Genomic DNA, 26564 nt, shown 5'->3' with positions numbered 1-26564 from the left:
ACGCGCTCAGTGACACATATTCCAGTGTGTGCGACAGTACAAATCTATTTTTCCAATGCTGTTTTGGCTCAACAGGCGAAGGAGTATAGTAAAACAGCAAGAGAGTAAAGAAGCATGGGACAGGGAAAACCAAGAAGAGATTTAAAGGGAACGGACCGGGAAGGTAAGAAAGGAGGAAGAGGGAGAAAGCCTGGGCAAAGAAAAAGAAATGGAAGGCTGAGACAATACGGACTAGATAGGTAGCAGGCAACAACCGCCATCTAGGCTCGGCTTCCGTTGAGGCATCCGCGGTTCGTACCACTGCAAACCGATAGAAAATATAATAGAAATTGAAGTTTTTTAGATTCACGTAGCTGAACACTGACGAAGTTTCGTTCATCGATTGCTACAAAAGCGACGAAAAACGTGCGCAGTTATGCTTCCCGATTATTCTGATATGAGGAAATTTTTTCATGAACAAAAAAAAAGAACAAATTACAGCGACAGCCGTGTCTGCTTTTAGCGTTTGCCGTCTGCTGTCTAAACGCACGTGTGTTGTGTACATTTCAAATCGTGTATGAATTATTGCTGAGAATCGATCAGTAACAATAAAACGTCATTGTCATTTCAGACGCGGCCTCTTTACAAACGCTAAACGGTTCAGTGTTGATTTAGTCTGTGTAAATTTGTATTTGGTGTAACTACGCCGTAGTTAGATTGGCACCGCTGCCGCTGCTGCTGCTCCTGCTGCTGATACTGCTGATACTGCGATGTGACTGGGTTCACAGTAAATTATTGCCTGCGACGGCATGTTTTATGGACGTGATATCTGGTTAATATCGAGGCTATGAAAATCTCTAAATGGTCCAGGCCAATTTCAAACGGCTTAACACGATATGAGTGCTGTCTTGTCAATATACAGAACTGTCAAGATAGATGGTGCGCCTATAAATCCCTTATGGCCTCAACGTCTTTTCCAAAAAAGTAGGCCACCTCCCATGTACATTCTCGAAATGGCATCATGATACACATGTAGATAAGTGCGTTCCCCGCGCAGCCATCTTTATGGATCGATTTGCTATTGTTCTGAATAGGTGATTTCAGGGCGCACATTGTCACAGGCTGCAGATTGTACCTGAGACAGTGTAGTGCGCTGCTGCTTAAATTGTCTCGAGAGGCGATAAGCAGCATATTGTCTAAGAGGGTGGTTCCGTGGTGCCGATTATCTAAGAGGGTGGTTCCACGCTGCAGGTTGTCTTGAGGGGTGATTTAAAGCAGCATATTGTCTAGGAGGGTGGCTCCATGCTGCCGTTTGTCGCGAGGGGGGTTCGAAATTGTAGATTGTCTAAAAGGATTGCTTGTAATTGTATATCTTTTTTGGAGCAATAAACTAGACTTGAAACTTGAATTGTCTAAGAGGGTGGCTCCATACGGCCGATTGTCTCGAGAGCTAGGCCTAGTAACAGGCCGTGGGAAACTCGAGTAGCTCGCAAAAAGCGTCATTTTTTGTGTCAAAAATGTCTTGGCCGGGAATCCAATGGAAGTGGTTCTCCGGTTACTGTCGCTGGTCTACTGTAACTGCGCTGAGGTCAAATTGTAGCGGACAGCTTGTTAACACCGCAATACACTCGTCGCTATTCCGCACAGGTCTCTTCGTGGAAATACTAATATGATTTTATGGACGGCTCGTCTTTATGTTTTCGCACGATGCACCGAGCGAGCCCGCTAATCCGCGCCGGTCTCCGAGCGATGATAAAAACCAGACCATTCCTGACGAAACGATTAGCCCATCGGGACCCGATGCCGGTCGTGGGTCGGAATACTTAAAAATACAACTGTCAATGGATACTGGTATACTGCAGTGTTGCAGCGAGCAACTGGTGTATTGCATTCCTTCTCGGCTGGGATTCGAACTCGATGGCATCGTGTGGAACTCTGTCACGCTCTCCTCTGGCGTGGAATCTATCGGCATCGTGTGGAACTCTGCCACGCGCTCCTCTCGCGTGGATTCTATCGGCATCGTGCAGAACTCTACCACGTTCCTCCCTCGTGTGGATTTGAACCTGATGACACCGGGAGGCTCTGCCAGAGATTCGAACCCAGTCGGCGGCATCGCGGGACTCATCGCGTTCCCCAATCGCAGAGATTCGAACTCTGTTGGCATCGTAAGAGACTCAGCCTCGTTCTTCGCCTAGGGATTCGAACTTAATGGCGAAGCCCTGGCCGTATAGTAGGAAAACCTCCCTATACCATATATTTGGAATTTGTACGCTGGTGTCGAGTCCCGAGCCATGGAAAAAGCGAACTAAACACCCGCTGTTGTTCTAAGCAATGCATTTCACAGTAATTCATTCATTGACTGAAGAAGAGTAGCGCGGTCTCTCGCTGTATTTCTTATTGATTTATAGCCTGTCCATTGGACATTATTGTTGACCGCTTGGCTGATCGCAGACGAGAGTCGAAGCCATCACTAGTTACACGCTTAAAGAGATATGAACCATCGATAAAATACCAGCAACGTTAAAACACCACACAGGGGCTCGTAAACTGGCTTCGATTTTACACCCGAGTTGTCGAAACTCGCGAGAATGGCGCTAAAATGTTAACTGCAAATAAATTTTCGAAATTTCACACAAATACCGTGTGTTGAGATTGTTTATTTATCCGCTATAGAGTTACGATATAAGAAATTGGTTGTAAAGGGTCAGTATCAGGCGTTCGCAACGACTTCCTGTATTAAGATAGCAAGGGGTGAAAAACGGCTTCGCTTTTTGCATGTGGTCGTATTTGATGCGGCAGCCAGTTTACAGGCCCCTGTGAAACCACGTGGACTCGGCAACACTATAGATTCTGATATTTTACCAAATGTGGCCATCTGGACGGTCATCGACTTTCGTTGGTTAATCGACAGTGCTCGGTACTGATAATCGAACGTACTGTGTTAGTTCGATCTTGTCGGCCATCTCGGATCTAGGTTTGGACCTACAGCGACCTTGCTCAGTTGATACGTGGTTCACTATTTTTCGGACTAGTTCTGACTAAATGACATTCGGTATCATTTAGTTCGCGAACATCGACTACATGCGAAGTGAGTTCGCCCAAGAACCCGTTAGTCACTAGCACCCGCCACAGCTGTGAGGATAGTTGACTTGTGACCCTTGCGAGGGTTGATACTCTTGGAGGGAGAGGGACTTCTGAGACTTTCACAAGTCCATCAAATCTTTAGTGCCCTTTTTCATTTTGTCAACGAAGGTAATCAGTGCATTTTAGTGTCTTTTCGGCATCCAAGTACCGTTTTGGGATGTGACAAGTCCTTTAGAATTTTCATCTGATGGAGGGTCCGCCCCTGCCGGTTCCTCAATATCCACAGTCGTTCAAGTAGTGGTTGCTTGTCTCCTAGTTGCTGGTGGTGTTTAGTATGTAAATGGACCTGTAAGAGCGCGCTCGCAGTCGATACGTGCCGTCACATAAGTACGTCGCGTTAAACTTTTGCTGGCCCTGTGTGTCTCCTACAGCCATATACGCGCTGAATGTTGCTTCCCTCGCCTTTAAATCCGTTCAGTTGATGTCACTGCATACAATACTCAGACTAATTAGTGTACGAGCAGCGCCATCTAGTGTTGTAATTACCCTCTCATCGATGATATAATGAATGGGGAAACACGAGTATAATCACGTCAGTGGTGGGTCTAGATTGGAGCACGCAGGCGCGGGTCCAGAGTTGAGTTCGAGAGGGGGGAATGCGAACTCCTCCTCCACTGACCAAGTTCCCTTTTGAAAACCACATGAGAAAAATTCTATCCGAAATTGATCCACAGTACTTCTTAAAGCAGCAATATGCTCTAAAATACCTACATTTTCAAAATCTTTTCGATGCCGTCGCACCTTTTCCGCGTCACGGCATTTTTTTCTGGGAAAGTTGCCCAAGACTTCAGACTAAGTTTCAATTTAATGCCACACAAGACGCCTGGAAATTGTATTCAAATTGACTGGAATTTTAGACTGAATTTTCCAGACCCCCGTTTCGTTAGCGGGGATACGTACTTTTTAACTGTGCGCTTCCTTTCATTTAATCGCGTTCCTGACAAAGTCTGCCCCTCGATCTAACCCTGGGCCGATTAGAGACAGAATAAAGTATTCGAGGGAGAGATTGAAGGGGGTCTGTGCTCAATCGGGGAGGGTTAGATTGGAGCGAGGAAGAGTGAGAGAGGTGAGGGAGAGAGTGAGAGTTATGTATCGAATGTAACGGACTGCAGCTCGGATGCTGATGATTTCCCTGTGGACCGCGGTTTCACCAGGTAACGAATACGCATACGATCTGTGAATAGGATCGCTTATACGCGCTACCCTCTCGTACCGGAATGCAGTTTTGAAAAGAGCCGCTTAGTACGACGCGCTTTTTCTAGAAAACCGACGGAAGTCTATTTCTAAAATCATAAAATGGTATAGATTTTACATAATGTGGTTTTAATCTGACTATACAATCCAGTTACGCATCGGTTGGATATGATTCTGGAGCCACTTCCACAGTTGTATGAGTTTGGTTTGACAGTTCCACAGTTGTCTGAGTTTAGTTCGACAGTTCCACAGTTGTGTGAATTTAATTTGACAGTTCCACAATTGTGTTTGTTTTATTTGACAGTTCCACAGTTGTGTGAGTTTTATTTGACAGTTCTTTGAGAGTTCCATGAGTTTAATTTCACAGTTCCACAGTTGGGTGAGTTTCATTTGACAGTTCTTTGACAGTTCCACGAGTTCGATTTGACTGTTCTACTGTCGTGCGAGTTTTATTTGACGGTTCTTTGACAGTTCCACGAGTTTAATTTGACAGTTCCACATTGTGTGAGTTTAATTTGACAGTTCCACAGTTTGCGGTCGTGAGTGTAATTCGACAGTTCCACAGTTGCGGTCGTGAGTTTAATTTCATTCTCTCGAGCCTCGAAATTGCAATTTTCATTTTCAATTATTCAACAATGTGTCGTGTATTACGTATGCAAATTGTGTGAACGCGGTGACAACGCACTGTGCTTCGTCGAATTTATTGCGCGATTCAGGGGTCGCGTCTAACAAGAAAGCCTCCCCAACTGTATAAAGTCGAAGTTTATCTTATATTTATAAGCTTTGACGACGATAAGATACGGGTAAACACTGTTTTTAGCAGACGATACACGCAGCCGATAGCTCTCTAAGTGGCTGCTAACTCGCATCTCCGGGATTCCGACCGCGGTCGGTTTTGCGCTAATCAGCGTCTAATCGGCGAACAACGCGCCGCGCTAGTCAGACATCAACGCGTTGCAACAAGGATGATAATACATCGCCGCATTATTTACCGCGTTCGCGCACGCGCTAATCCGAACATAAGGTGTGGATTATCCGCGGAAAGATAATCCCCCAAACAGACCCACGAGCGAAATAGGAGACTAATTTGGTGCCGGTTATAATGTGCTCCGTAACCTTATGCGAGGTGTATAATCCGATGAGACATGTCGGGCCAGAATCTAAATCGGGGGCCTCACAAGGGCCAGTTACTGGAAAGTTAAAAGTTAACCAGTCGATTGGTAGCATATAGTGTCAAATCTAAGCCATCAAACTGGCCCCTATATGGATCATTGACAATTCAAAACTGATAATGGTAATAGTAATGATGATAATGAAAATGATAATCTTATTTTTTATATCGCGTAGAACTATAAAATGATCTCCACGCTTTACATCCTATATGAGAAAATAAAAGACATATTTTCTAAACTGAACTGGTACTGAGGGTAAACTCTAACCATGAGTTAGTTCAACAGTTTATTAGTTAAATGTGTCGCTATAACCACCTTTCCATTGAATATACGTAACTCTTATCAAAATCATTATTCTGAACTGGAGGACTGGGTCTACCGGACTTAGGGGCGAATCTGGAAAATTGGAAGGTCCAGAAGAAAAGAATGTCATAGGCATTCTTTGAATGAAGAGGCCAAGTCAAAGCCCTCTTTTAGATATTTTTGAAGGAATAAGTCCGAAAGTTTCAATTTCCGAGGGAGAGTGAGCGTCAAATTTACAGGTTTTAGCGACCTCTGTTCTGACGAAAAGGGCAAAAGGAAGGCAGAGGGGCCGAGACCACCCCCTAAATCAGGTTTTTTGGCCTCAACGAGGCTGCTTAGAATAACTATTTCAATGGACTCGATCGAAGATTTTCTACGCACTATCGACGAGGTCACAAACCTCGTGAGGCTGTTAGTGCTTTTTGAGGTTTGAATAGCCGGAGTCAGTTGCAGCGTTTTCGCTAAGTTTGACTCAGGGCCTGAAAACAATGAGACATCGATCAACTACTACAGTCAAACCGAGAGAAAAGAACGGTTGCACCGAATATTTTTTCAGACGATTCTGATTTTCACGTTTGGATAAAATCATCGTCTGCTAAACTCGTTAGCAACAATACACCCTCGGGTGAGTCAACAATGACACGGCGCCTAGAAACAGATGCAAATTCTGAGTCAAATTCTCCAGCAGACGGTCCAGATATCCGAACACGTGGTTTAGTTTGAAGAAAAGTCAGTTTAAATCCGTCGACAATCCCCTGGTTGATCCGCACAAAAACCCGAATCGTTAAATCTTGGACGGTGTTTCTTTTTTCTCTGTTACCGGTGTCATCTTTCTGTTGGTAATCTGCGCACAAGCTTTTCCGAATCCAGTTTCATATTTTTAGGCTCTTTCTCGAGCATTGCTTTCAGAATCTTTTCTTCCCTCCTGAGGGATCATTAATGTATTGCGTGTTCGTTAAATCTCGAATAGATATAAATGAATGCTCCCCAGCCAGATATACACAGTTGTAGATTCAAGAATTTCCCTGGGACCGGTTACTCAGTTGTTGCTTTGATACTTGGACCAGTTCCGCATGGATTTGGGACTTGCTCTTTCGACCAGTTCCACAGTTGTATTTCTAGGACTTGGACCAGCTCCACAGTGGTATTTTAGACATTACCCTTGGACTAGTTGTGGTAGGCATCTCAGCCGGTCGCAGTTAGGGAGATTAGTTTGGTCCTGTATATATACCATTTTCGCTTCGGGCGCATCGACATTCTGCCCCCCTTCCAGAATCCCAAGACAACCGGAACCAGTGCGCCGACGCTGCGGCGCGACGTACACTCAGGAGAACTTGCGAGTTAAATTCGAAAAGTAATTACAGTTCATGATCCGCAACCTGCACGAGGGGAGTTAATGTTCGATAAAAAAAATCCCTCAACGCGACATTTTCAACAGACGAACTGTATATATGTATACGTACGTAGACACATTATCCCTCTTCTGTTTATGGCTAATAGCAGACGTGATCTCGAGCTAAAAACGCTTTCTTAGTGCTGTTAAAAGCTTTACTTGGTCCCCGGTGGTCACTGTATATATATTTACGTATGTAACGGCGACAATTGTTTTGATCGTGTTTGTTGTGCTAAACAGAAAATATACCAAAAAATATTAGATGTTTCATGTATGGTATATACGTTAAAGACTGGAAGACAATAAAGGGCGAACATTCTAGACAATATTAGCAGTTTTATTTTCCGACGTTGTGTCATTTTTGGCTTACTTTGAATGGGTTTAACTAACTGGGGCAAGTCAAGGCTTAGGTTTAACGACTTTCTTTAACGACTTAATCGAATCCATAATAAGTTGATATTTGGTTCGTGTGTACATGTGCAACCAGCATCTTAAAACCAATCTACCCTCATTTTAAGTCCATATCCATAGTATAACACCTTAAGATCGGTCTATTAAATTAAGACCACTTTGGTTTATATAGCGAATCCAACAATGACCTGTCAACCATTTAATGTTCGTTCTTTGAGAGAAAACCAACCATAAATTTCAGCAACTTCTATTGTTTTTTCCTTACGTATCCTTCCACCCATCATTAGAGTCCATTTGAAAATTTGAAATTTCATTTTCAAGAAAACTCTTTAAGATGGGTTGATGGGCTCCACCCGAAACGTTAAAGAGAAAACAATAGCAGTTGTTTAAACTCAGATTGTGCGTTTTGTCTCAATGGTATTCATCAAGACTGGGCATATTATAGTCGCAACTATTAACAATTAAAACCAGTCCTCATTAGAGTCAGAACCATTAAACATTAGATTCCGCGACGGTGCAGCTGGACCCATCAGCGGATGAGAATTTTATCATTTCAGAAAATCATTTCGCTACATTTTAATTTCAATCTATCTCTTTATAGAGTATTGTAACCGCACATTCAGTGGATCCGACCCAGATGCGCAAATCGTATACGCCCAGTTGGGCGAAGTGAACGGACTGGACACGAATAAACCGATCAACTGTTGGATGCTGTTTGAAGGTGAATCCGACCAAATCGTCGTTGTCAAGGTCACAAGACTGTTCGCCGGCAGATGGGACGAAAACCTTGGAAGGTATTTTATAATTCCAAACAAAAATTAGTAAATACCTATACGTCAGTATTTCAGCCCGCTTTCAACTTAACCGAGTATAGAAAGAATCTACAGTATTTCTCAAATTATCTCTCAATATTTGGAACCAACTCGGGGTAGATTTCTACCAGTCTCAACTTAACCGCAGTATGACACAGAGCCTACTGTATTTTATATACTCTTACTCGCTATTTGATACCAACTCGGGGTAGAATTTTACCCTAGTAAAAAAACTAACCGGGTAAGGCCTCACCAAAAGTAAGGTTGCACAGCTGTGATGTATAACCGTGATCAAAGACTTGTTGGTTCAAAGACGGTGTTTGTGCTTTGATGCATAAGGCCTTCTTACCCTCAACTCCATAGATCGCCCAATATACATTGAACAACCGATCGTCCACGCTTCACGCGTGTTCAGGACTTCACCTATGATATTTTTCTTTATTGAAAATGAACTAAAAACACCGGGGCTTGGTTTCATAGGTGTGGAAGCAAAAGAATCCATGGGAACATTTTGAATTGTATCAGTTATGACTCATTGTTACTATTATGGTTGTCACCCGGGGTCGGTCCCATATTGTCAATACTTAAGACATAAGAGGTCTTAAATCTTAAGACTGTTCTCCGATTGGCTATAGAACTTAGTTGGTCTCAGAACGGTCTTAAGTCTAAGCCCAGACTATGGAAATGGCCCAGCGCTCAGATTGGTTACTAAGGTCACTTTGATACTCAGTCTGGGTCCAAGGAAAACCGATCATTCACACTTCACGCTACATACCGATCTAACGGTCACGTGTTCTTTTTCTCTCGCTAGTTGTATCGGGGGACGGTTGTTGATTTACGACGGAGACAAGCTCTACCCGAACCGCTATCTGCCGACCACTCTGTGCGGCAGGTACAACGACGTGCGTAAAATCATGGTCAAACGCGTCTCGTCGCAAAATATATGCAAAGTCGTATTCCACGTCGATTCGGCGCACTCGCTCGTCGACTTTCAAATGGAAGTTAAATTCATCAAACCAGGTACGTTGAATATCCCTCCGCACATCCCCTAATGACGTCGTTACCGTGTGTAACTCGTATTGACTCCTCCAATGATGCATTCAATTGCCCATGATTACAACTAGATACCTACACAAATCCTTACTGTTGACTACTTTTAAGCAATTCACTTTGGAAATTGGGTTTATTTCAATAATGAGTCTGGCACGCAAATCTAAGTTTCGAAAAAAATATCCTTCCCAAAAATCATATCGCAAATACATTCCTTATTCATCCTCCCGCCATAAACCCACTAGGATCTAGGGCCTGATGTATTTTCGGCACATGTGAGGGCATTCTGGGTGGAGGGATTGTGGTAGTGGGATATTTGGGTGGATATATTTTGGGGCGGAGGTATTATGACCCGGAATCTTTGATGTCTATAGGAGAGTTAGGGGATTTATGGAGGTGCCGTGGATCGGATTCCAAATTGACCCTTCCTGAAAAGATGGATGCCTCTATAAAAACATCAATGACATCATGAACTTTCCCCATACCCTGTACAAAAAATAAGATAACTCTCGTAGGCTCGAATCCCAAATAACGTCATCAGATTGCTCTCGTTCAGAGACTCCCAGAAGGGATGGCAGTTTCAGTAGATGGGTCCTTTCCGCACGATCGTCAATTACCGCTAAACCCACCGCGAAACATGGCCGGCTCAAAGGGATCGCGGAACTCGCAAGCCTAAATTGCTATTTCGTTTAGTAGATGATGTCCGACAGTCGTTTCTATTTAAATTCTCGTTGCAGACGAATCGAATAGTTTCGATATAAAACTTACGTATGGTAATTATTTCCCTGGTACTGGACGAGTGAAAGGCACCCGTAAGTATTCAACCAGACAGTTGTACATCACCAGTTTCATATTTTGCACTTTAGGTTAATTCTGAACCTTAAACCCCAGATAGACTGGAACTGGTGCTCGATTTTTTGGTCATATTTCCAGTTTCTAGTTAAAATATGACTCTAGATGTCAAAACATTGGAAATAAACTTATTTCGACTACAGGATTCAGTTCCAAAGTTCCAGATTCAGTTCAGTTCCAAAGTTGTGACTTTTAGAGTTAATTCCCGAGTTAGAATTAGTTCGTTTTCAATGAGTTCACTTTAACCCAGTTCCACAGTGTTGTGAGTTAACATTAGATTTAAAGTTAACTCTTTGAAAATGAACTAATTCTAACTCGGGAGTTAACTTTAGGTCCAATCTTAACTCACAACTGTGGAACTGGGTCCAGGCCGAGCTATATCTATGACACAGCTGTGAAACTGAATCCCAGTTCTAAGACGTTTGGTTGACACTTTGACAACTCACAATTATATCGTGGAACTGTGGACCCGGAATATGGTGGAACTGGGTCCGGTAATCCCATATATTATGTGACGCTGATTTTCATTTGCAGTGTGTGATTTTGTAATCGACGCGGCTGACTGTGAAACCGAGTACGGATGTCACCTGGTATCGCCCGGATATCCGGGTATTTACCCGCCGTCGGTGCGCTGTAAATATCTCATCAAACAGTCTCAGGGTAAACGGGTCGAGGTCAAACTGGGCGGCTACAACTATCGAGGAAAATTCGATCTGAAACCGAGGTACGCATTAACGAAACAAGAAAACTAACTTGCAAGTTTATTGACGCCTTGGTCTTATCGTATATTCATTCACAATTATTTAAATTAAATTTAAAGGGAAGCAACCGGGAGGATTTCGTATCCCGCTAGTCGGCCTCAGTTGCTGGAAATCGGAGCGCAGGCGACATAAGCTGGGCTGAGCTCGCGGTTGCTCCCAGTTCGGTAGGCGTCGCGTCGCTTGTCGACATAAGCCAGCCTTAAGAATGTGAGATTTGCTATACATGCCAAAATGAGCTTAGACTGGTCTCACACCAAGTTGTTAAATTCACTATCGAACCAAAATAAGTTTGAAATTGAGCCCTTATGACGCGGATCTGTTGTCTGGAAGTATCTCCAGTTTTTTTTGTATGTTTTACAGTCCTGGCTGTACTGAAGATTTCATACAGATTTTCGAAGGCGACACGACGGACAGCCCGATCATTTCTCGAGTATGCGGAGTCGCCGGCGAGCACTTCATATCACAAGGTGACTCGTTACTGTTGGAATTCGTGTCCGGCCCTGGTGGCCCGAATTGGAACTACAACGGATTCGACGCGCAAATTCTCACCAGATGGAAAAGTAGGTCGCCATGGTATATAAAATCATGAATTTTCAAATATGTTTGTCCCTATATAACAGTCTTAACTTGACGCAGTGTAGTTGATGTCCTAATGCACGCTAGCACGCCTGGTGGATCCTCACGTGAAATCATTGATTACTGCAGTAATTGATGTCCTACTGCACATAAGCAACACCTGGTGGATCCTCACTTATCACGTTGAATCCTTGATTGCCGCAGTAGTTGCTCCGCACAAACACATCCACAATTGCCATAACCAAAATCCTCAATATGGCCAATATATATGGCGAATATGGTGAATCTGCACAAGAACCTCGATTGCCACTTGTGGACCTACAACAATTCGTTTCAGTAATATATTAATATATTTGTTGCTTTTTCCAGTAAACTACACCGGTGAACTTGTGCCCGGGTCAATTTGCGACTACGAATTCAAGCCCGAACATTCGTTAGACGGAGGAGATTTCCACACTCCCGATCATCAGATACCAGAGGGCACCACCTGCCATTACACGTTCACGTCGCCACCCGGAATGAGCGTTAAATTTGAAATAGTCGTCTACGAATTTGAGTAAGTCAAAGCCGCCAGATGTCAATTAGAAAAAAAAATTCGTGACCGATCAGCTCGGCTTCATCGGTCCGATTCGGTTCGGTGTTAGCCGAGACACAACTATCCACCGCCGCTAGGTTTCTCACAAAATGTACCATTGAATCGTTTAGTGATCCATTAATCCTCCCCCGGCAGGGATTCGAACCTCATGGCATCGAGATTGCCACGGTATGAAACCCTGCCACACTAGACCGAGTGCGCGGCTTAGGTGATGTCATTATAAGCCAATCAGAAATCCCATTTCATTGTAGCCAGAGTTTTTCCATGTATTGTTCTTCCTTGAAATTGATTGGTGCCGCAAGTTTTCATGCGGAAAACCTGAACGTGTACTTGCGCACCCAGTCTAGTGTGGCAGGGGTTCGTGCCGTTGCGGTATCTAGCGATGCCATCAGGCACGGATCCCTGCCGAGGGAGGATGTTACCGATGATTCTAGCTGCAGGGGGTAGGGGTATCTTCCACAAAGTTCAAGACTGCAAACCCACACTCCTCGCAAATCCGACTGTTCGTGGATGAAATTGTATAAAAGACCCATAAAAAATCCAAAATAGAGTCTTAATCGTAATGCATTTCTTTTTCGCGTATACAGAGAAGATTGCTCCGACTCGTTGCAATTCGTCGAAAACGACTACGTCACGCGCACGATCTGCGACCACAATATCATACAACGTCATCGCAACGTATTCGACTATCTGTCTCACGATCAAAACGTCACCGTCGTCTACCGACACAAGCGAGGCCAAATATCTCAACACCAGCCGATATTTTTCGACTACCAATACGTCAGAGGTAAGCGCCACCTAACGTTAATCTCAGCGCATAACGAAAGTGGATTCAGTTTAGTAGGGTCCCTTCCATGTGGGTAGAATTCGAGCAGATTTATGAATTAATTCGATTTGACGAGGGACTGAGTGAGAAGAACCGATAAAACGGTTACAAAAATTTGAAAATAGAAATAATTTGACTCCTAACGGCGGAAGTAGGCGCTGGGATCTATGGTATCAATTTCGACTGAAAAATCATTAAGAATTAATTTCATTCAGATTTGAAACATGTTTACTTTCTATCTATTGCTATATAGGAATCCTGTGCGCTTTTTAGAACAAGATGCTTTTAGTTTCGACAAAACGATTTAGATCGAATAGTAGCCTATCAACTCTTATAGAAGCCTTGTAGTGAATGCGCTGCAATGCGATACCTTAAAACTTTACGCTGTCATGAGTTGCGATCATTAAACAGCACCACAGAAGACCATCGTGCACCCTATCATAATCTTGCTATTAGTACAAGGGATGCCTAAGCCCCGTCTTGGAGAGATGCTTGCCTCCGGTTTCACCCTATGACGTCACTGATTTTCACATTCACAAAGCCTTTCAAGCTTCTTTTCCGTAACTTGTCAACGATATTTTTTTTAATTCTTCACAAAAACTTGATTTATACTCAAAATATATACAAAGTAAATACATGCTAAGGTCCAAAGGACATTATAAGTGATTTTGGATCAACGATGTGATAAAGTATTTATAGATGCTATTGGCCATGATGTCATAGGGGTTGAAGGAGGCAGTCGTCTTTCTCCAGTAACCCGGGACCTGCAGTTATATAAGTGTTTTAAGTGTCATGTTAGTTCAAAAATTCGAAATTCTTACTTTTAAAACGACTGTTCTCTGTTGAAATTGTGTAAATGATTCTATGAATATCTCTATACTTAGGAACTAGAAATCTGGTCACGACGGATTTGATTAAATACAAACCGCTACCGCCCGCCAAACAATCCGAACTCGTTCCCATCAGACCGAAAGCAACGTTGGTTACGTTAGCCGCGTCGGGTACGTTGGTTGCTTAGCAACCACGCACGTAATCACACGCATTACGTCATTATTAATCACGTGATCACATGATGTTGTTTTGTTGTTAGTTTGTTCGTTTGTTTTTCTTTTGGTATTTTTACAATTTTCCTCGTAAAGCCGTCCTCACTTGCCAGGGTTGATGTGCATAGCTTTATTCGTATTACCGTCATTCTTTCGACTTACCTATCGCCGTGTATCTAAAACCCTCTCTCTTTTCATCGATTCCATCCACCGGCAAGTGAGAGCTCATTTAAAATTCAAATTATCTTACTGAAAAAAAAATGTTACCAAATGCTTGGGTTTTTCTCTATTGCTATATTGTCGTTTGGCTTTGTTTGAGCCGGTTTTTTGTTATGGCTTTATCTTCATTTTTTCTGATGTTATATCATTATGTTTGATGTGCCACATAGACCACGACATCAATGTATTTATTATTCATGGGGCTTCGACTAACTATTTACGGCCACCGGTCCTATGCATTTGGCAAGACGATTTTTCGAAAACAGAATTTAGCGTGCCGCTTTACATACGTCGTTCAGAGAGCGCTGGTTGGCTAGATTACATCGAATAGTTGAAGTAGAAAGCGATGATTGGTGGCTAGAAATATGCAAATTGGTTTTAAATACTGAGCACCTGGTTGGCTAGACGCGCAGTGGTTGAAATGGAGAGCGCTGATTGACTAGACGTAAGCACTAGACGTTAGTTTCATGGAAAAAAGTTTTTTGTGGAACTGGACCCAAGTTGACAAATCATTCGAATGGGGTACCGGCACACCAGCTATCATGTCAGATGGCGCCACTGAGATATCAGACAGCTCGATCAAAATTAGTTTATTTTCAATTAACTTTAATCTCAGTTTTCGGTCATGATCCAATCCAGAAATTGGGCAAATCATGCATCTAGATAAACTAGAATTAGTCTTAAGAGTTCACATGTGGCAGGATTTTCGCACATCATGCATCTTCTATAGAATTTGAGAAATTGTCAGTGGAGTTTGAGAAGAAATCCAGCGTTGACGTCGTGCTGTACACTAGTGACACCTGGCGGGTTGTGGGTACCCCATTCCCATAGTGTCACGTACTAAAAGTTCATCCACCATCCGTTTCCGGCGTTTCACACAATGTTCCCTTTGTGTTTATATATCGTGTTGATCACGTGATTATGACGTCAGATCTAATGGCGACAACACGTGGTTGCTCAGATTGACCAATCAGCACCTTACTAATAACACGCTATTCTTATATAACCGTTTGTTTTAAAATTCTATTCGGCTTTTCTATCATATCTCAAATTATTCATGTTTTAACGGTTTATCTTTCTAAAATTATCTGTGTGTGCGTGCGTGCGTGCGTGCGTGCGTTTGTGTGTGCGTAAGTGGTGTGTCCGTGGGGAAAATCTGCAATATGTATTTATAAATGGGTTCGAGTCCTGAAAATAGAATAATACCATGTATGCTTTTATTCATTCTTGAAAATGCGAATGTTTTTCTCTATCTCGCACTGCGAATCTGCCCATGGTTGCGCTACTAGTTCTTGCTTCGTGTGAAAGCTTACATTTATTGCGTATCTCTTAAAATAAGAGTTATCATCCACCCAACAGTCAAGATGTTTAATGGGAAATTGATCACTTCAATATGAATTTCAAAACGATTTTTAGAAATTAGAGTCATCCTCTTCCTTTTTAAAACCTTAACGTGATTCAGCGTATCTGGATTCTATGAAAAGGATTGACTAATGATAAATATGCGATTGTCTGAAACATGGACTCTAAAATGAATTCGTTTTAGAATCCACGTTGAAACTGAATAAATTTGAATATGCTGTGTCATATGGATGTCCTTTCAAACGGTGGTGGAGGCTGGATCCTGCGATCGGGAAATATATATTTCATCATTCATTCGTGGGTACCAGAATAACCGGGGCTCTGCTCTGAGTAAAATTCGGGGTTCGAGCAGCCAGGGCGTCGTTTAGATCCGCCTGCTCTACCTACAGTCTTCAACAAACCCTATGCTTATCTTCTGCTGATTCTTCGTTGTGAAATGTGTTTCAGTCGTTACCACGGCAACTCCTGTCAAAATTCAACCCGTTCTTCAACAACTATCCCCGGCAGCAGACGAAAGTCACCCAGTGGCGCCCCCTATAACTGTCACTATACCCTATGATCAGGCAGCTGACCAATCGCTTCTAGTCACTGAACCTATAGACCGTGCTAGTCAATCAGGTATTCCTGTAGATGGCGCAGCATGTAGATCCTATTCAGAATAACGCGGCTGCCTCTATTAATTCCCCCATGGCTTAACTACAGATCAAGACTCTAAATGGGTAACGTCATAGGGGGATTCATATGAGGCATCCTGGTTTTCTGGAAGGGTATTACTCACTCAACTCCGTGTTTTTTTCTTCCATTCGTGTGAGATTTTCTAGGGTGCATGAATTAAACTTAGAGTCGATCGATTGTACATGTATCTTCAAAACGCAAAACATAAAAGCTATGTTTCAGATAAATTTTGAAAATCCTCAAACCTAAAGCGAAGAAAATATTCTTACTAAAGGTCTATTTGACAAAAAGAAACCTCAACCAAACTTATTTCATAAACTAGTCACTTCTGTTTTCTTTCTATCTTTCGCATGGAAATCAGTGAGATTTATTCGAGAAAAAAAATTCTCTAAAAATTCTATAAAAGAAATACAGTGTGAGCATGTCTGCATCCACTTCTACTGGTTGAGTGGGTACAGAAAAGCGCCAATAGGTGTAGCTAGTAGTCTTTAGTGTTTCTTCTTGTTTCAGATAAAAAGCATGAATCTTAGTCACAAAGTCGCATCTTCTAATAACTCATATCACTCTTAAGACAGACCATGGCTAGATCCTTTGGATCCCCATCAAGGGCGGATCCAGGGCCAATTTCGAAGGCGTTGCCACATCCCAAAAGGGCACTTTGATGTCCAGAAAGGTGTATTCCAGCACTGAGGATCTAATGTTGAAGAACTTGTCAAGCCCGAAAGCTAGCACTTCGATGTCTTGAGGGCACTATAAAGCATATCCCCGCACTGAAACGCTCCTATTATCTTTGTTGATAAAGTGAAAAAGGGCGCTCAAAAAGATTTGATTGACTTGCTATACAAGTCTCATAAGTGCACCTGCATATGGCATCATTCACTAAGGACACCTCTACCACATTCAGAAGTTCTCATTTTGATGATATTTCCAATGATGTTTATGGGTGCAGCCATTTCTTTAAATTTGACGATGTCATAAGGCGATTAATTAAGGCACCTTCGAGGTCTTAAGGAGTATATGATGTCATAGGGCATTTATGAAGCCTGCCTTTGATTCCAGAATGTCTTGGGCAACCGGGGTCGAACCCTCGGGAGAGGAATTTGCCAAGACGGGCGTATCTGACCCCTATACGAGCAAGAGGATGTGTTTTTCTTTTTTGTTGTTATTTTAATCTAAATCATTCATCCATCTGTCCAACCGCTGTGGTTCTGTGTATCTAACGAATTTTATTTTTTCATCGCTTTGAATATCGTGGTTGTGTTACTCGTATTAATTGTTCGTATACATTATCAATAACCATGGTGGTAGTTCATAATATATGCTTCGTGTGTTTTTTTTCATCACGATAACATAATTTTTTCAAATATATGATAACCATCGAATGAATTTCGTGAAAAACTGGGACCCAGTTCAAAACAGCCATTTTGGATAGCGCACGATTTGGGGAACTTATTTTTGCCTTGCCGTTTGGACTACTCAATCTCGCATCTTCTCGCCCATTCGCTCAAATGCAACGCCTGATTGGCAAGAAATATAGACTGGTGGCCACTGAGCGGCAACCGTCCGCTCAAGAACTCTTCGGCGGTGTAATAGACCAACGACGGTCTGCAGCCAGGGTTTGTGTTGGCGTTTCACCAATAAGCTTAGTGTTTGATGTACCACAGTTGGTTACATTAGCATCGTAGAGCGACGGAAATCTGTGGAGACAACCACGCTGGCAGGACAGGGTGAAGTTGGCGTGAGGCAATCAAACCCTTGCAAGCGAGGATTCTTCTCGCCAAAATCGTGCGCGATCAAACATGGCCGCTTAACTGTGATATAGATTGCATAGTTTCGATAAAGAATAAGATGTGCGCGTCTAGTCGTTTGATATCAAGTGGCAAATAACGTCATATGTGTTTATGTTGTAGATGGCGGCCATAGTCTTGCCTGCGAATCAGTCCGACCAATCGGGTTCGTGTTAATCGCTAGTCTATTGGTGGCTTCGTTCACGTGGTCGTGACATTCAACCAATAGCGACGGACATTACCACTAGCGCCATCTACACACCATCAGGGACACTAAGTAGCAGACGCGTACGAATCCCGATTTTAAAGACGAAAAAAAAAATATTTGCAATTTCTACAAATTGGCCGAGATCAAATTCGATATCCACGGCAACAAGGGATATGGTTCGATTCAATTGTTACGTCAACATTATTTGCATAAATTTCCCAGGTGACAACCAATCAGAAGTCCGCATTATCATAAGCGATTAAATACGCGCAGTTCTCGATTGTTACCGTGGATACTACAGCGTCGCATCGTCGAGAGGGCTCCACCTGGCGTCGAACTGTGAAACAACGGAGCCGTTGGTATATGGTAACAACAATTATCAGTCGTGTCGAAAGTTCGTATTTTTTTCAAATCACAAACACAATCACATGCAGTAAATTACACGAAACATATTATATTATATACATATATTTTAAATAAAATTTTAGTCGTTAAAATCTTGATGTATTTTGAAAATCGCACAGTATAAAATGAATATAGGTAAACTGTGTGTACGTCACAATATCTAGAACTATTTGACGGTCAGTGTAAAGCTAGGCTTCCCGCTCAGCCGATTCGATGAACTGGGGAAAGCCATCAAGGCCTGGGACCAATTTTATGGAGAAGTTTTCCTTACAACGAAAACAACGAAAGGGTTTAAGTAATATCTATCGGTTTTAAAACGACTTCTAGGTAAAAAATTGTCCATGAAACTGGTATCAGCGTTCGAACTGGTATTCTAAGGCGGCCGAGGTGCTCGGATCGAGAGTTCCACAGAATTTTTGTTTCGAGTTCGAGTTAACTCCGAGATCAACATCAACTCAGAACTATAGAACCTTGGGTCCTGGTTTATAAAACTAGTTCGGGTTTAGAACTAAAACTGGTCTTCAATCAGCCCCTAGGTTGATGTTGGTCTATGAAACCAACCTATCTTCTGTGGACTAGTTGAACGCGTCGGCGCTGAGTCAAATTAGTGAAAGGGGTCTGGCTTTAACAGGAGGTCTTGATATACATGATAATACGTACTCATAAATGTGTAAAATATTGTAATATCTTAATCTTCAAAATGGCGATCTATGTCTAATTGTTATTTATTGAAAATTAACAAAAAGTAATGATTTAATTTTTATCGTATTTTCTACCATTTCTATATGTACATTAAACAATGCCAATAAACCAAAAGAGAAAGTAAAAAACCACGTTTTTTCGAATGTTTTCTTGTCCTTGGAATATTCCTGATTCACAGCGAATGAAGTTGTTCTATGCGTCCGGTACTAGAATGGTATCAGACCACAATTAGGTTAGTAGCTTCAAGATGCGTAGGGCCAGACCCCAAAAATAGTACCTAGAATGATAAAGAGGCCTTCCAAAAATATTGCCATAATTCTGCATTTTGGATAGGATAACGAATTTCGGTTATATGTATGAAATCCATTGGTCCTGGAAGACAGATTGATGGTGAAATAGGGGCTTACCTGGACCTTTTTTGTCCGTATTAAGGGTACCAAACACGAGAGTTCCCTTCGATATTCGACGCGGATGTACTGGCATACCTATACGGGCATACTTCCCTTTTCTAAAGGTTTGTTCCAAAAACTAGGTTGGGTAGGTGGGGCGAAAACCCTTCCACGCGTAGCTAAGACGCTGGCCTAGCAGCCATAAGCAGGACTACCCATTGTTAAAATGCGCTCAAATTTGAATTCATATCCCGAAATTCTACTACAGGATAAAAAAGATTTTGGAATAATGGTCTGAGCTCCTTATATGACAACTTACATAATCGTTAAGTCATTTCGGTTCGACCTGACACATAACAGATACATTGTATGCAAACTTTCTTATCAGTGGCTAATATATTCTCGTGAATAAACTTATCACACACACACACCGGTCCGACCTATGTCATTCTATCCGGCTATGACTACGGCTTCGCTTACGTACATTTACGTTGCGCGAATGACTTTTGAGACTTCGGTCGAAGGTTGATGAATCAGATACTCGTAAATATCGTATAAACGTGTGTGTATGTATGATATTGACGTATAAGTGTAAACTCGGTCACCAGCACGCGAAGATCTGCGAGGCGTTCCGAGCGCCAGATAAGAAAGGGGTGGAAATAGGAAAGAACCCGTTCGAAGAAAGTTTAAGGTATGTGTGAAGACGTTGCAGACGTTTTTTTTTTAGATAGTTGACACTATTTCCAGTCTTCAGCATAATCGAGAAAACACTAAGTCGTTTTCAAAATAGACTCTGATGATGGGTGGCTTCCACCCGAAACGTAAGGAGAAACAGGCCCGTATCGAGGTTTTCTTTCAGGGGCAGTTCTATTACAAAAAGGGCATATTCACCATGAAAAGGGACAATTTCCTATTGAAAAAAGACAGATCTTTAAGTACCCGGGTATACCTGAATAAATTATTTGAGAATTGATTGCTTTTGTTTAAAAAAAACATGATATCGGTATATGTACTTGTATCCTAATTTCGAAAAATCTTGGCCCAAGTCTTTTGACACTCACTGACATTTTGAAGGGCACTTTTAGGGAGTTCGTGGCTCGTTGTTTGGTAGAATTATAGGAAAGAAATTTTCTTTTTCAATTCATAACAGAAACTCTAGCTTACAAACTGGTTATTTATCTACGAATATCGCCAGCTGACCAGCGCAGAGGCGAAACCTAGCGGCCAAACTGGCGTCGTCTGAATTGACGGAAACGTTGCTCAGTGCGGGCCACGAGACGGCCTGGGCCTGGCAGGGACTCGGCTCCAACAACAACATCGATCACATCGAAGTACGCAAGCATAAGATATTCGAAACGATAGCCCGGGGGGAGTTACAGAAGTTGCAACTGCTACTGGACGGTATTACAGAAAGTCAAGTGAAGTCGATTCTCGCTTGTCGGTCGCCTCGCACACTAAGGTAGGATTTATTCAACTTTTCATATCAGTTACGTCAAGTTCCATTCGTATCTATTTCTACTTTCAGATGATACAAAATCGCCTAAATTGCAATGTCGGAGCATAGGGCAGCTGCTTCTGTAAATCCCCCCATGGCTTCGTTAAATCCACCCTTTAAAAATGGTTGCATCCATTAATCCCCCCCTCTGATATCATCGAATCATTCAGACACTTGCAGACTTCAAGGGAATTTAGGGAAGCCATTTTTCTGGAAAGGACTATCAAAATCAAATTTTCGGCTAAAATGAAACCTTGTTTCTTTTCATCGGCTGGGTCAGTTCTGGTAACCTGCAATAAATATTGTAATCAGTTTATTTCTATAACTGCCCGGCTGTTATTGTTAGCTTGATCGTGATCTTAGAAAAACAAGTGATGTGCATGCAGGGTATAGGTGGCCGGCCGGGTAAACTTTTAAGCCCAGTAGAAAGGATAAACGAGGTATGGGTTTTGGTATATGTAATGCAATAAAGATCTCTGATTGTGATTGTAGGATAAGAAGGCCTAGTAGCGGATGCGAAGTGTTCATCAGACGGCCGACTCCTATCATCATGGCGACCGCCGAGTGGTACACAGAAATCCTCGACTTTCTCGCCAGCTACGACATCGCTTTGGGCGACGTGTCGGACGTTCTCGATACGGCGAACAACCCGGCCGAATACGGCGACGTGCCCCCGCTATGCCTGGCCGCCATGACCGGTAAGTTGCGCATGGTACAAGCCTTGGTGAAACGCGGGGTCGACATCAATCAGCGCACGTCGATCGGCGACACGGCCTTGTTCGAGGCGTGTTTCGAGGGTCACTCCAACGTGGCTCAATACCTCGTGCAACAGGGAGCCAACATCGAATTGGCCAATTTCAAAAAGATAACTTGCATGATGATAGCCAGTTATGCCAATAATTTCCAAATCGTTCGGATGTTAGTTTCGCTGGGCGCCGATTTGTCGAAACGCGACGATAACGGACGAAACGCCTTGTTCTACTGCATTCCGGCCGGTAATTTGACGACGTTGCAGTATCTATTAGATAACGGGGGGAAAATGGAGCCCGATTATCACGGTATGAACGCGCTAATGGAAGCCGCTCATCACGGCCATTTCGAAATGGTCAAATACTTCATCGCCAACGAGAAACAATTGGGAATGTCGAAAAACGATTTCGACAGCAAAGGTCGCAATGTGCTCTTCTACGTTAGCGAGGGAGGTCACGTCGACGTATTCCAGTATTTGATTCAGCAAGGTATAACCGTCCGACCGGCGCTAGATGGCAGCACCGTATTAATGGAGGCCTGTTTGAAGCGCCACGCGCACATGGTGGAGTATTTTCTCGACAACGCGTCGAAAATCGGCGTCGATTTGAACAAATGCGAAAAACACGGTCGCAATGCGTTGTTCTACGCGATTTCCGGCGGAAATGTCGATATATTCGACCGTCTTGTACAAAAGGGCGTTGAAGTCGTGACTAGCGATCAAGGGGTTAATCTGTTCATACAGTCAGCCGCCAAGGGTGATATAGAGTTCGTGCGTCACCTGTACGAGAAGTCCGGCAGTCTGGGTCTAGACGTGCACGCGACCGACCAGGACGGTTGGAATGCTCTGTTTTTTGCTGTTGCTAGAGGGAATTTGGAGTTGGTTTTATACCTGATAAAATGCGGGATTCGACCGAAAATAGCCGAGAAAGACGGCCGGAATTTATTGATGCAGGCAGCCATTAACGGTGACGAAGATGTGCTCGGGCACTTGTGCGACAATATGGCTTCGTACGGACTTGACTTGAGCCAAATCGATAAAAACGGTTGGAGCGTGTTGTACTACTGTATAGAGGGTGAAAATATCGATTTATTTTTGCGATTGAAAGCTAAGGGGGCCCCACTGTGCAAATCTGTAACGGGTGGTAATGTGTTAATGGAAACGGCCGGTAAGGCTATACTAACGATGGTGAATTTCTTACTGGATCACAAGGACGATTTGGAATTGGATATTAATTGTAAAGATCAAGAAGGCCGTAATGCAGCCTTCTTCGCTTCGATCGGCGGTAACGTGGAGATATTTCAGCGAATCGTTGACAGCGGAGGCGTTGTAGACAGCGACAAGAAAGCGCAGACGGTACTGATGAAGGCGGCTGAATTGAAACATTTGGATTTGATCAAACATTTGATAGAACACGAAAATACATATAATTATCATAAAAATGGCCGCGACCACAAACAACGAACGGCCTTGTTTTACGCGGTGGAAAGTGGGAGCGTCGAAATAGTGGAATATCTAGTGGATTCTGGGGTGGAAGGGCCGACAGATCAGGACGGGGTCAGTCTACTAATGCTAGCAGCTGAGTCCGGTGATATCGATCTACTCGGCTACGTGCTCGACAAATCGGGATCATTAAAAATCGATAAAAATGATTTGAATTCAGCGGGTGAAAATGCCCTTATCTACGGCAGACGATCGGGTAATAGTGACGTCACTAAGTTACTACTCCATAGCGGCGTGCGCCTGGTCGTCAGTAAATCGGGGATGAATGCATTCGCCGATTGTATCCTGAATCGGGACCATGATACTTTGAATAATATCTTGGCGACTGCTGTCGATTTTTGTGAGGTTGTGAACCACCCGGACGCCGGAGGGCGCAACTGCTTTCATCACTGCGTTGAGCTAGGCGACGCGGACGTGTTACAGAAAATCGCCCAATTTTACGATCCGGAACGTGACCGGGACGTTAAAGGCACAACCTCACTAATGGTCGCTTGTTACAAAAAAGATTTAGACCTTATGAAATTCCTAGTCGAGGACCTGTATGTCGATATGCATGTTCGTGACGAACGCGGGATGGACGCCATCTTGCATGCCGTACAAGCTTCCAATTTAGTCATGGTCAAATATCTATTAGCATACGGAGCGGCATGTGCGCCGGACAATTCCGGTCGTACGGCCGTGATGATCGCAGCACAACTATGTGATTGCGATATACTGGAACATTTGGTCCGGTTCGTATTCCGTAGGAATCAGTGCGTGAACGATTGCGATGCTAAACACCAGACGGCGCTGATTTACGCAGTGAAGCACGACCGCGACGAGGCCGTGGAGGTCCTGGCACAAAATGGCGCCGAAATTAACCAAAGTGACGACGCAGGCGTCACGCCTTTGTTGATCGCCGTCAGGCGGCGCAACGTGAAAACGGCGTCTGCTTTGATCAAAAATGGCGCTGACGCAAACGCGATCGATACACGCGGCCGCAACGCGTTGCATTATTGTTTCGAAAAGGAAAATCACTCGCTTGGTTTGATCAAACTTTTGCTGGAAGAGGGCGCTGATGTCAACGCTGCAGACGAGACCGGAACGACGCCGTTAATGCTAGCGGTTAAATTCGATAACCTGAGACCGATCCGGTTGATGATAGAGAGCGGAGCCTCGCTGACCGCGACTGATTTCCAGGAGAAAACGGTCATCGACTACTGCCCACCCGACCGGCACATCATCAGAGTTCTGCTGGAAAAACATGCAGGTATGTAGAATAGAATACGATAATGAAGTAATTTCCACGTTATTCTTTCGACGATTCTTTGGATTAAAATGAATAAAAACCAATTGAATATATATAATTCCAATATTATCGCAATCGACGGTGAAATTGATAACTGAAGCATTGTGACTACCGCAACTGACAATATTCCCTTTTAACAATACAGAATTGTTCGTAGAATTATGTAGCTATTTATATATCCAGGTAATACGTTAATTAGAATCGTTTTTTCGACTTAACTCTTGATATTTTGAAACGCACATCAAGCCTTTAGAATGACACTGCCGTCTTCACGATAGCGGCGTAATCATCTGACGCCACTGGATAGGGGATCCTTCCTACCATCCTTTACTGATTCTACCCGACTGAGCCACCGAACTGCATCGCTGATTTGCGAAGACTGACCTGACACTGGCACCACGTAGCGGATGCTCGATTTCCATTGAACCAAGATCGGTAATCTCTCTACGTTGATTTTTTTCTCATTTTAGAGATGAGCAGGAAGCAACGCGAGATTCTCGAGGTGTATCGCGAGAATTTAGAGGCGAGCGTTGAGATGGATAATTTGTTACCGTTCCTGGTCGACCAGGGCATGCTGTCGCGTTCCGATCGCCGGGAAATATCCAGCGACGACACGCCGGCCGTTAAAATGTCGAAACTGTTGAAACTACTGACGAAAAAGGGACCGCGCGCGTTCGACGTTCTGTGCGCCGCGCTCGAGAAAGAGCACGAGGGTCTCGCTGACGATTTGCTCCGAGCGGGGCGGGCTCCGACTCCAGCAGCGTCAGTAAAAAGTGAATTTTATGTCTAGTCTAAACTTTACGCGTGGAAATATACAATAACTTATAATGAAAGTTTAAATCAATAATTTGATATAATTAATTTCAACATCAGAGAATACATGTATTGCAAAAAACTCCCGAAATATATGTGTTCAGCATATATAGAAACGACTGTAATGCTCTCTGATACCAGTATATCGTGGAATATTCCTCGACCAGAAAAACTGAACAGTCGTTCCTAACCCCGTCAAACGATAACTATTAAGTTAAACGAACAACTATGTTGCCTTTTTATTCATAAATTTTACAAATCATTTTGTTTTGAATTCAATGATGCATGTAAAGTGCTGTGCATGTTTTTATTTCTGAATGTTTTGTTATCGAACTAAGATCAAAAAGACGCATTGTAGCGAATTCTTTATAATAATTTTCAAAATAAGCGGCGCTGTTCGCTGATTTCGTCGGCCGACGAAATCGCCCAGTGTGTCCGGGTCTGTCGGCGATCAAATCGGTCATAAAATCGGCGGCGATTTCGTCGGCCGATTTCGTCAGCCGACGAAATCGCCCAGTGTGTCCGCGGCTTTAGTTGTGTGATAATGAAGTGAACGTGAACTACTTGTAATGACAATTAAGAAGAAATTACTGATAAAGGTTTTTAATTATCCTGTAGTTAATGCAAAAAAGATAACAAAAATGTCTGTCAATTGCCATGTAATCGTTTTCAATTGAGCAAAATGGAAATGTACATGTATTACATAAAGAATTGTAAATAAAATAAGACAAGAAAGAAAGATTGTTATGAATGTTATATAAAGAATTATATTAAAGTCTATGAAGAATTTTCCTACCCGGTTCAGAGTGTTCCAGTTACCGTATGGCGGATAGGTGGATATCTTAGGTTTGACCCTAAT

At 43.0% G+C, this 26564-nt stretch overlaps 2 protein-coding genes across 2 annotated transcripts in view; both read left to right on the top strand.

The window, feature by feature from the left end:
- The window catches only part of LOC141909670 (uncharacterized), a 34537-nt gene extending 14957 nt beyond the window's left edge, over positions 1-19580 (top strand). Inside the window, exons 2-10 of the mRNA XM_074800233.1 lie at positions 8198-8390; positions 9220-9428; positions 10196-10270; positions 10845-11034; positions 11432-11631; positions 12017-12203; positions 12830-13029; positions 13953-14069; positions 18278-19580. Coding sequence (XP_074656334.1) covers positions 8305-8390; positions 9220-9428; positions 10196-10270; positions 10845-11034; positions 11432-11631; positions 12017-12203; positions 12830-13029; positions 13953-14069; positions 18278-18369 — 1356 coding nt within the window. The 5' untranslated portion in view covers positions 8198-8304 and the 3' untranslated portion in view covers positions 18370-19580. The remainder of the gene's footprint in view (positions 1-8197; positions 8391-9219; positions 9429-10195; positions 10271-10844; positions 11035-11431; positions 11632-12016; positions 12204-12829; positions 13030-13952; positions 14070-18277) is intronic.
- Positions 19581-20462: 882 nt separating this feature from the next.
- LOC141910276 (uncharacterized) lies at positions 20463-26400 on the top strand. The gene is made up of 4 exons (XM_074801006.1): positions 20463-20549; positions 21009-21317; positions 21846-24853; positions 25363-26400. The coding sequence occupies exons 3-4, from the start codon at positions 21904-21906 to the stop codon at positions 25680-25682; spliced, it is 3270 nt and encodes a 1089-aa protein (XP_074657107.1). The 5' UTR covers positions 20463-20549; positions 21009-21317; positions 21846-21903; the 3' UTR covers positions 25683-26400.
- The last annotated feature ends 164 nt before the right edge of the window (positions 26401-26564 follow it).

This window comes from Tubulanus polymorphus, chromosome 8 (genome assembly GCF_964204645.1).
Source record: "Tubulanus polymorphus chromosome 8, tnTubPoly1.2, whole genome shotgun sequence".
In the NCBI taxonomy this organism is placed as follows: domain Eukaryota; kingdom Metazoa; phylum Nemertea; class Palaeonemertea; order Tubulaniformes; family Tubulanidae; genus Tubulanus; species Tubulanus polymorphus.
The sequence above is the reverse complement of the archived record's forward strand: the minus strand, read 5'-3'. Positions and strand labels throughout refer to the sequence as shown.

Excerpts from the sequence above, each read along its gene's own strand:
- LOC141910276 (XM_074801006.1), top strand. The coding sequence starts at position 21,904 with ATGGCGACCGCCGAGTGGTACACAGAAATCCTCGACTTTCTCGCCAGC. Across the intron at positions 24,854-25,362 it reads TCTGCTGGAAAAACATGCAG|AGATGAGCAGGAAGCAACGC; the intron begins GTATGTAGAATA and ends TTCTCATTTTAG.